The following is a 10,630-nucleotide window of genomic DNA, read 5'->3' on the forward strand; positions in this document are numbered from 1 at the left end:
TGAGAAAATTACATCGGAAAGGAATTATGTGTGCAGTGTGTTTTTTCGTCTGTTTTACTGTGACTTAATGCACATAAATTTGGAACATGCAAAATAGCAGAAAAGAGCAAGAGCATACTGTAATAATTATAATTTCTCATCATATTGTCTTATGTGTATTTTAAAAATAGAATGAGTTATATAAATATGTATTAAACTACGTACTTAAAGAATATGTGTAACTGTATCTAATCTAACCACAAAACAATGAACAAAAATTAGCTAAGCTACATAGCAAAAGTTTTACTGAATGAGAGAAATTTCTGTTTTTAGACCCAAATAAAAACCTATTTGGACCTTTGCTAATGCATTCATCAGATTCACTAAAAAGAACGATTCAGTTGAAAAGATTAATTCATTAATGATTTGAACATGCCTTCTTTTTACTTTTTAGTGAGTTAAACTAAACGTTGTTTCAAGCGTTTTTATTTTAATGATGAAATACTGAACGGTAAAAAATAAAGGAAAATATGCACCACGTCATCAATATAAAATTTATTTAGGTTGCAACCTAAAAAGAGAAATACATGCGTTCATGCTTATCACAATTAAAGCAGAAGTCACCAAATAGACAGTACAATCAAATATATAAAAGAGATTTAAAAAACATTTATATTTACAAACTTGCTTGAACAAAAATCTCTTAAATATGAAACGCATGAAAACAGACAACAGGTAAGGTAAACAATGTAGTAGTGGAAATGTTTATACATCATTTTCTGGAGAAATATAAACCATACAGGTTACAAAGAAAACGTTCAAGATTCATCTCATGCCATACTAAAAGCACCACGTGGTTCACTGCAGCTGTGCTAGCAGTGGTTTGCAGTCATCTAAATGTTCCAGGTCTTCGACGGCTTCTATCAGCTTCTCCACTCTCTCGGGAGCCAAAACTGCACCTGCATTGTTACGGAACTTCTTCCGAAGGGTTTCTTCGCAAAGCGGGTTCCTCCAGTGACCATAGAAAGTGTCGCAGCGCCCTCGCAGAACATCTCCACTTACTAAGGTCACCTCCACCTCACCGTACATTATGTTGAAATTGGCTGGGTTGTCGTGGGGGTGCTCCAAGCGGACACGGGAGAGGAGCGCATGGAGTTCAGGCCGTTGGAGGACCTCTGGGTGGAAGGACTGGACCGTCACTTCGCCATCCAACAAAGCAGTGCAGGCGTTAAACTGGAAGGAGTGACGCGCCTCATGCTCTGACTCTGGGAGAGGGCGGTTGATGTATTTGGACACCGGCACCCTCAACAGGATATCTTGCACCACGTTTGGAGAAATGCTGCCCCCTCTGAGGCCGACCAGGGTCTTGTGCACAATGGCGGCCGCATCTGCAATCCAGTGCATTCCGAGGTGGGCGGGAAAACGCTTGAAAGCGATGTCTTGCCTCTCTAGGAGGAAACTGTGGTCTTCCTCCTCCGGGGAACTGATGGGGTGCGGGGCGTAGTCTTCATAGAATGCGCTGAAGCCAGCTACCCCAGGTACTGCATCCAGTACAAGGGGACTTGCTTCAAGCCCACGAGACGCCAACAGGGCTGCTTCAAGACCAAGACGGGATGCATTACCGATGTGAAGTGGTTTGGACTGGGTTGCAGCATTGGCCATTGGTGCCCCTGCTAGTGATGCAGCGATGGCCAGCGCATTACTGCATTGATTGCGATCCAGACAGAGGAGGCGGGCGCAGGCGGCAGCACTACCCAGAGTTCCCACTACACTGGGCGGGTGGAATCTAATGGGTCAAACAGAAAGAGAACGTAGACATTAAAACAACATCTGCAAAATATGAGTGTTGCTTGTCTATGTCTATTTTAGCTTTCATATGAGTCTATTAAACCCCTGCCCCACCTTATGAGCAATAAAAAAGTAGAATAAAAATAAAAGTAATAGCCTTAGCAAGCACCATTAATGTTTTCTTGTTCCCCTTACACAGTATAACCTCCAGATTCTGTCAGTATTTTGAAACGCTGGTGGACCCAGGTGTTTTTCCGAGTACTCAGGAAATAACAAATTGCTGTTTATCTCTATTCTCGGAGCCCAAGCAGTTGGACTGCGTGCACTCTTGTGTAAAGGAGCTTTGAGTAGCTTTAATTCAAGTCCCAACCCTTCCAGCTGTCTACATGAACTCACAAAATGCCCATGTTGTTAGGCAGCCACGCTCTCAAAACATTTGCTGTTCTTATCGCTCACTTGGTGGGAAAATAATACCACAGTATGAGGTGGACTCTAACCTCTTAGGGATGTTGTGAGCCTCATTGGAGAATCTCATCAGTCTTCCCTGTATTTCGATTCCCACGTTGAAGGCAGTTAGAAAGTCAAGGCCGCTTGGTTTGCTGTTGTTGGGCAGCATGTCGCTTATAGCCAGAAGGGCAGGCAGTACTGCTCCAGAGGGGTGGGTCGCAGGATGCCAAGTGTCATCAAAGTCCATTGAGTGTGCCTTTGGAAAATTCAAAACATTAAACATCTTAAACACAGATCTAACTCCTTCCTAATTGCAACTGTGGTATGATGGTTTCTAGTGCATGTGTATAGTAAAAAGCCTACTAAAGGCCTATTGACGTCTTCTCTAGGCTAGCCATAACACAGCGGAGGGGACAGAATGACCTGTGCATGACCACAGTTCCTATGAGCAAGACCCACTAACAGAGCATGTCTGAAGTCTGTCTAGTTTCGAAATGTCAAATACAAACCTCCTGATTAAACACACTGTTTATAGCAGACTCTCGTACTACAACAACAGGTTGAATTAAAGTGAGTTGACTTTTTTTTTATGGAATTAATGTTTGCTTTTTACATTACTACACATACAGTATGGGTGGATATGTTTATGATTCCAAAATATGTCCAGAATGTTACAACACAAGATTATGACTTTACACTGCATTGCACTGGACATCCTCAAAAATACAGACATAAGGCTCAGTATGTCGATACTTACTGCCACTCCGTTGACAAAGGTGGCAAGGGTAGGAGAGAGCTTCACACCTTGGCGCCCATAGACGAAGCTGATGTCATCGGAGGCATACATGTGCTTTTGGAAGACAGTCAAAGACCGGTTAGTGGATTTAACTCTAAGAGCTAAATAAGTAAGAGCTGAATAAAAACATCCTATGTCAACATCTGCCTTAACCTGAAGGTTGAGACAGTAAACAGACATGAGCAGGAAATAAATGTATCCTGTAAATGTCATGTCATTAATCACGGGAGACTGGAATGAATGCTTCTACTTATAATTCTGTTTTTCATAAACAGTATTCATTAATATCATGGAAACAGACAGGTTATTTACTTCCTTGGCTGTCTTTGGGTATTACACAGACACTTGTTCACACATCGCTGATTAACTTGCCTGTTAAGATGATTGCATACAAAATGCTATGACTGTTTCGTTTCGAATGCTGATATTTTAGATGCAATAAAAGTAATTCAAAGAAATATATAGGTGTGGTTTCCCATTCAACCCCATATGATGCAGTGGTGTTGCCATCACATTGCTATGTGTGTTACAGACCTAAGTTTATTGAGAATCATCTTGGCAAACACCAACTCAACTCAACTTTATTTATATAGCGCTTTTTACAATTTTCATTGTTATAAAGCAGCTGTACATGAGACATATTGACTATCAGCAAAACAATTAAAGTACACGCACACGCACACACACACACACCACTATTAAGGAATTGAAATGGTATGCTACTGTAGTTATCTCATGTTGCTGCCACAATTGTTCCTCTTGGCAGCATGCCTTACCTGGCAATGCTGCAGGGTGAGTTGAAACACTTCAGTGGTGCTCCCTAGAAGCCCGACACCAATGCTGTCCAGCACCATACGCTTACTGCGCTGCAGCACGGTTGGCGACAGATGCCTCGGCTGTACGCTCTGAATGAACCTGCCAAAGCTGCTGGTCACTGTTTCATCAGGGGAAGGCCGCTCTGCCACTAGAAACAGACACAGCATGATTCGGACTGACAAAATGTACGTAGTTCTGACAGTAACTAAAGATGAATGTTTATTGAAATCCCAAACCCAAAATGAAACCCTAGACTCATGATTTCTGTACGTTGTCAGTTGTTTGTGTTGCGTTAATAAACAGCAGTTTATAGGATTTGTAAGGGTGTGTGCTGTGTAAAGTAGAGCTTGCTCACCCTCTAGCGCAGACTTATGGAATCCTCGAGCGGCAGATATGACAGACAGGTGTCTCACAGATCTCTGTGTGCAAACAATTACGCTCAAGTCACTTTACCATTACTCATGGTTTTAACTATAGGCTAAATGTCATAGCATGCTGACCTATTCAACCTTACACTCTGACTTTCTTATGATTCTTCAGTAAAGGACACGTATTCTGTTTCTCAAGATAAAACTAACATAGGCAATTCTATAACACGATAGCATTTAATTGTTTCTACCTGTACCATTGAAAGCATGTTGATGATTATTTTGGTCAATATTTGGTTATAAAGATGTCCAATATTGTTCTCGATGATTTACAGATGGACTAGAGATCGTCTCCTCTTCTCTCGCTCTGATGGCATGCAGAAGAAATGGTAGATGGAGGATGCTTATGAGGCTGGTGTGTTCATGTCTACCTTTTATATGATACTGGACCAAGAAAGACACAAGATGAAACACCCACTGAACTGGGCTGGAATTTCCCAGGTAAGGTTATTTTTAGTTTTATAGGTGGGATTTCACAGCAGGAAACAAATGGTCTCATGCAAGGGTCATTGATGTCATCATTGATGAGAGAGCAAGGGTTGGCTAACATCACCGAAGCTCCTCCCACCTCCATTATGAATGTTTCTATAAACATTCTATCATTCTTCACAAACATCTCAATACTGCGATACACATCAGAGATCTTCACTAGGTAGGTTTCTTCTTTCTGCTTTATGTATTATGATATATAATCATATAAAATATAATATCTGAAATATATCTGAAATATGTGTATGTATACAAATCAACATAAACATTTTTATGACATTTATTAAGTAATCAAACACCTGTTGAAAAGTTCAGACTTACCGTAAGTTTTCTCTTGGGTTTTGTCTGTCTTTTTGACCCCTGTCTGCTGCGTGTTTGACGTGACTTAGACTGTGTACTGTCTCTGTCTGAGGGGTGCGAAGGCTCAGATTTGAGTTTAAGTTGAAATGCCTCCCGTTTAAAACATCCATTATGAGAAGAAACTGTTGGCTCCTGCTCAGCCGGCTGTTGAACTAAACACCTGTGTAGTTGTAGTGGGAGTTTGAGAGCACAACAATGACTGAACTGTTTAGTAGAAACCCCAGAGCACCCAAAGTGTGCCAGAGAATGCAATATGAGAAGAGTTTTGATCATGTGTTTTCATCTTGAGAAAAACGCTTTGAATAACCATGTCTGTTTTAATTCAATAAATGTTCCATTTTAATTCTTACAGTGTAATTATCTAGGATTTTCTGAATCCTGTTTGTAGACATACACCAGTAAATGTACAAATACGTTCTGTTTCTTTAAACCAATCAAATTTAGGCAAACTGTGAATTAGTCAATTAGTTAATTATGTTTGAGATCAAGATCAAATCACTGTTTGTCTTCATTTGAACCTTTCCTGTGTCCCAATTACCCAGTTAAATCTCATCAGAAGCAGCAGTCAAAAGTAAAAGAGTTCATGGCATCAGCAAGTGGATTTCCTGCAAGTTTTTATGGTGAGCCAGGTGTGCTTGGGCTCCTGGCCAATGGCATCAGTGCTTTCCTCATCCTGCTGCAGAACTTTCACGGAGCCCGGACTGGCATTCCTGCAGAGGGAGTGGAAAACATATTAGCAGGTCTCTTTGTACACCAAATGTGTTTTTTATTTAACCAAATCATATTTATTTAAGCCAAACATTTGCCAGAATTAGACATGTACTATACAGTATATAGCGGTAATTAGTTGTTCTTTGTTGTGTGAATTCACTGGCCCGCTGTAATGCATTTTGCCAGCACTAGACATTTGTTAATACCTCATGTATCCCTATTTTGTTTGTGCAGGTGTTCATCTCATTCTAATCGGTGGAGTGTGTCAGCTTGTGGCAGGCTTGCTGTCTTTCCGAAAATACGACCATCTGAGTGGCACGTCATTTGTAGGATATGCAGCGCTTTGGGGGAGCTACGGTGCCACAAGAATCTTTCTGGGTGCCAACCAACCGAGACCAAGCTCTTCCAATGAATCGGCATGGATGAATAGCACATCCCAAGATCTTTACATTAACTCGACCATCAGTAACACTATTGCTGCAATGCACATCAAAGAGTCTGCCATAGCTGGGCTGGTCCCTTACATCCTTCTTTCCTTTCTGTTGGCCTTTTGTTCAGCAACTGTAAACTACATCATGCCCTTTGTGTTTGGGGCCATCACCCTCACACTGATTTTTGAGGCCGTGGGTCTGGTGGCAGGGTGGGCTTTAGTGGTCTCCGGAGTTCTGGAGCTTCTAATCCTGCTCTTTGCCATATATGGCTCCTCAGCACTACTGATCAAAGGGTTAGCCCAGCGCTACGTGCTAAAGGGTTTTGGAAATCCTCTCTTCAACGTGCTTCTCCTAGGAACCACCAGTGCTAGCAGCTCCCAAAGCTTGGGACAAGAAAAGAAGAAGAACACTAAGTATGCTGAACCCATGGCCCTGGGATTCTTCTGCGACACCGTCTCGCCATTTATCTTCGCCTTTTACGCCTTTGGCTACTTCCCGTCCATCCCAGTGGGTGCCATTTGGATATCCATAAACTCTGCTGCCCAGCTTCTGTCTAGTTATTACGCACACCTGCGTCAAGACTGCTACCATGCTACCAAGTTTGGCCTGCACTCTGCTTTTTGGCTGGTGAAGACCTGGGAAGAGTATGTGGTGTCTGCATCTATCGGCAGGACTGAAGCTGGAGTAGGAAGGCAAGCCATGGTTGGTAACTGGTTCTTTTTGTCCGCTGCCTTGCTTTTCTGCATCATGAGTCTGAACAAGGACTCCCTCGAGCTGGTTCACAATTCAGTCTTCGTCCTGGTGACCATATCAACCATCTCCCAAATTCCCATCAACGGGTACTACATCTTCTTTGGAGTGACTTGTTCGCTCTTCACTGCCCTTTCCATCTACGGCACCTTCGCACGCCTTATCAACACCATCGCTGAGAAGTCTTTGATTCCAGTCGGACCCCAGCCCGTCTCCACTGAATCTCTGCAGGGATGTCTCGGTTACTTCAAGAGATCGAAACTGGACCAACTCAAGGACAAAGGTGCACCCCTTCCTGACGCATTATTCTATCTCACCAATGGAGTGGCCGCTCTCTCAGCCATTCACAGCAGTCAGACAGGCCTGGCATTCTTCGACTTGACTGTTCCCTGGGTGCTCATCCCAGGAGGCATTGTCCAGGCCTATGTCAGTCGGCTACAGGTACACGGTGGTCAACGATTTGGCTCCGTCATTCCATCCTTTTACGCAGCTATTTGGGCTACATGGAGCTGGTTTAGATTTGCAGGTATGACAATGCAATATATTTAATAGACATTATAAAGAAATTGTTTTGGAAGAATGATAAGATCATGTATTTTCCCCCACAGGACATCGTTTACAAATATCCACAGAGTCGGCTAATGGCTTTGCAGCTGGGGCGATAGTATTCCTGGTCATCAATGCTTTCCTGATTTTAGTCGGTAGGTCTGTGCACTAATATATGCCCGTCTCAGTACAACACAGCCTCTTGTACTTTTCGTTTGAGAATGCATTGTGAATTTCCTTTTTTGCAGCTGCCTATGGCAATATCGTTCTTTTAGCATTGACCACAGTCATGGAGGTCATCGTTGTCTGTTTTCTCCTCTCTGTCTACAGAAGACTCCCCTATCAGCTGGAAGGTACAACACAGACTACATTATCATGCATACCGGGTTTCTTTTATCTGTGTAAAATCACGTGGAGTGTAAAAATCACCTTGCCTATTTTCAAAACTATTTTTGTGTTTTTTTTAGTTGCCATGCTAGCAATATTTGCCATCATTTGCTTGTACGGCATGCTAGCATCACTTGTGAACTGCATCTTTTCCAAGACCCTGATACCAGTTGGGCCTTCCCTTATCAAGGTATAAAATTATTTATCAATGTGGACAAAAGTTTCATAATGCCACACATTCATACTGTAGTTATACAAAAAAGGTTTGTTTCCCCCAAGGACCAAAGAAAGAAGGAACCTGTGACCACACATCCATGTGCTATTGCTGATTCGCGGGGAACCAGTGGACTCCTCAAGATTGCCAAAATTCTGGAAAATGGCGTGTGTGGTATCCCTACAGACACGGTTTATGCCTTGGCTGCATCGTGCAAGAACCCAAGTGCAATCGAGAAGATCTACACTATCAAAGTACATGCTGACTCTTAGTCTTGAATACACTGATATTGTAAAATAGATCCAGTTGACTCACAAAGTTTCCTTTCTGGTAGGACCGTCCTGCAGAGAAGCCTATTTGTATTTGTATTTCAAGTGTGGAGCAACTCGTGGCAGCAAAACCCCCTTTCAGCCCTTTGCTGTGGGAGTTCATGAGAAATGTCTACCCGGGAGGCATCAGTTGCATTGTTCCGAAGGGGGAATGGCTCCTAAAGCTTGGTAATGTAATTAACAAAAACAATTATTTTCAGGAATGTAACTTTACATTTATTAATGTATTAAGTTTTCTCTGGTGCTGTTCTTCTTAGGTGTGGGGCCTGCATATGACCGTGTAGGCACTAAAGACAGCATTATGATTCGAGTTCCTGACCACGCTGTTACTGCTCACCTGTGTGAATTCACCGGCCCATTGGCCATAACATCAGCCAATCCCAGTGGAGAAGCTGACAGCGTTCACCATGACATGGTCATAAGGTGTGTAACCATCAAAAACCACAACAAATCCATTAAAGCAAGAATAAATTAATAAATAATAAATCATACAGCCTTAACACAAGTTTGTATGAAATGGGATTTCTCAAGAAACCAGCCTGCTATGTTATCATTGTTGTATGTCAGTTGCACTGATCCATTTACACAATAAGCATTGTGCTCTGAGATCAACAAACTCAAGCAAAACCTCATCTGAAGCCAACTTTTATTATTAGGAAGCATGCATCACATGCTATCCTTAACATTTTAATTAGAGCAACAAGATGTCTTGCCAGTTGGGGTTTAATAAGTTGGCATTTGTTTTCTAAAACAGCCGTCTTGGCCACAAGATTGAAGGAGTTCTGTGTGACGGACAATCCAATGAGGTGGTGGCCTCAACTGTAGTGAACTGCCTGAAAATTGATGAAGGTAAACTGATATTAAACTCTTCTTTTGTAATTGCAATATTCATACCATTATTCACTCCAATGACATACGTTTATGCTTATTTTCAGGAACCATCAGTATTCTACGTGAAGGTTGTGTGCCTGCACTGAAGGTCAAGCAGATATTTGAACGCGTCAAAAATAATATGCTATAAAATGACCAGCTTTTGTAGCAGACTTGTTTTATGAAGGATGTGTAAATAACTACTGATTGCACTTTTTCAACAATATTAAACAAGAAGTGAGAATGTGTTACATATGTTGCTGTAAAATTGATACAACGTTTTAATACTGAACAATTCTATGTATTTATTTTTTCTGATTTATCTATTCTTTCAACGGAACATGTCTTTTTTGCTTGAAAGTAAATAACTGATAGCTTTAACTGTTCAATGCGAAGATTGATAGCAAATCCAATACAGCATAAATTATGTTTGTAAATGTACAGTATGTGGTGCTCAAAGAAACCAAATGAAGTTTTTTAAATGTTTAAAATAAATGTCTAATAAAATATTGGAACACAAGAATTTGATTTCTCCTAAATTGTCATTATTCTTCCTATTATTGTTTTTTGGTTTTCATTGTCATTTACTCGAATGTGTGTAATTTAAATAGTTTCAGCATGTTCCCATGTTGTGTGTAATATGATAAAAATATCAATAAAACAAATAAATATAAACAACAACAACAACAAACAATACCAATAAAAACAGCAAATACACAACACACTTAATCATAAATATTTTTTACTGTACATTGACATATTCAAAAATGTGTACTACAACCACACTTTACAGACAAATATGAACAACAATAACATCACACAGGTTTTACCATGAATTGTATAAATCCCACTTCAGTCTTCCTCAGAAATAAAATTTCAGGCAGTTTACACAATACTTAAAGACCGCGTATCACAGGCAGTTTCTGCCAATCTTATATTAATCTTGAGTGCCTATACAGTAGTATTGCATACATCATATCTTCAAAGAGTATTTAGTTTGATCACATTTATAAAAGAGAGATACAGCTGTACGATTATTTCCAGAAAAACACGAGCTGCTAGAGGCGGTACTAGTGGGGAGACTGGGGTGGAACTACAGCACGAGCACACAACACATCATCACATGAATCCCTTCGTGTTTTCTACATTATGCACGTACATGCCGATTGCCAACAAAACACAGACGTATGACTTAGTTTGACTAACCGCATGCAGTTCATGTACGGCATCTTTTAGCGCTGGGACCACGCCATCTATCAGTTTCAAACCATCTCCAAATCCAGCGTTAT

The 10,630-nt window shown here is 41.1% G+C and overlaps 2 protein-coding genes across 3 annotated transcripts; one reads left to right on the forward strand and one right to left on the reverse strand.

The window, feature by feature from the left end:
* Positions 1–574: 574 nt before the first annotated feature.
* On the reverse strand, positions 575–4,576 carry irg1l (immunoresponsive gene 1, like). Of its 2 annotated transcripts, none has more exons than XM_057349596.1 (6): positions 4,452–4,576; positions 4,182–4,245; positions 3,787–3,974; positions 2,972–3,064; positions 2,265–2,470; positions 575–1,765 (listed from the first exon to the last, which is right to left on the reverse strand). In XM_057349596.1, exons 1-6 carry the CDS (start codon positions 4,461–4,463, stop codon positions 838–840), a joined length of 1,491 nt encoding a protein of 496 aa, XP_057205579.1. In that variant the 5' UTR covers positions 4,464–4,576; the 3' UTR covers positions 575–837. The 2 variants fall into 2 exon arrangements, with proteins under 2 accessions (XP_057205579.1, XP_057205578.1); XM_057349595.1 differs by having other exon boundaries at positions 4,446–4,576.
* Positions 4,577–4,883: 307 nt separating this feature from the next.
* si:ch211-153b23.3 (uncharacterized) lies at positions 4,884–9,855 on the forward strand. Its single transcript, XM_057349593.1, has 11 exons — positions 4,884–4,906; positions 5,646–5,843; positions 6,049–7,521; positions 7,604–7,696; positions 7,790–7,894; positions 8,009–8,118; positions 8,208–8,396; positions 8,477–8,639; positions 8,729–8,894; positions 9,226–9,320; positions 9,407–9,855. Exons 2-11 carry the CDS (start codon positions 5,687–5,689, stop codon positions 9,490–9,492), a joined length of 2,637 nt encoding a protein of 878 aa, XP_057205576.1. The 5' UTR covers positions 4,884–4,906; positions 5,646–5,686; the 3' UTR covers positions 9,493–9,855.
* Positions 9,856–10,630: the final 775 nt, after the last annotated feature.

This window comes from Triplophysa rosa, linkage group LG13 (assembly GCF_024868665.1).
Source record: "Triplophysa rosa linkage group LG13, Trosa_1v2, whole genome shotgun sequence".
Classification (NCBI taxonomy): domain Eukaryota; kingdom Metazoa; phylum Chordata; class Actinopteri; order Cypriniformes; family Nemacheilidae; genus Triplophysa; species Triplophysa rosa.

Coding starts and splice junctions, on each gene's coding strand:
- si:ch211-153b23.3 (XM_057349593.1), top strand. CDS start 5,687: ATGGCATCAGCAAGTGGATTTCCTGCAAGTTTTTATGGTGAGCCAGGT. Junction 5,844..6,048: donor AGTGGAAAACATATTAGCAG/GTCTCTTTGTAC, acceptor TTGTTTGTGCAG/GTGTTCATCTCATTCTAATC. Junction 8,640..8,728: donor GGAATGGCTCCTAAAGCTTG/GTAATGTAATTA, acceptor TGTTCTTCTTAG/GTGTGGGGCCTGCATATGAC.
- irg1l (XM_057349595.1), bottom strand. Junction 3,975..4,181: donor CCATAAGTCTGCGCTAGAGG/GTGAGCAAGCTC, acceptor GTCTGTTTCTAG/TGGCAGAGCGGCCTTCCCCT. Junction 1,766..2,264: donor GCTCACAACATCCCTAAGAG/GTTAGAGTCCAC, acceptor TTGACCCATTAG/ATTCCACCCGCCCAGTGTAG.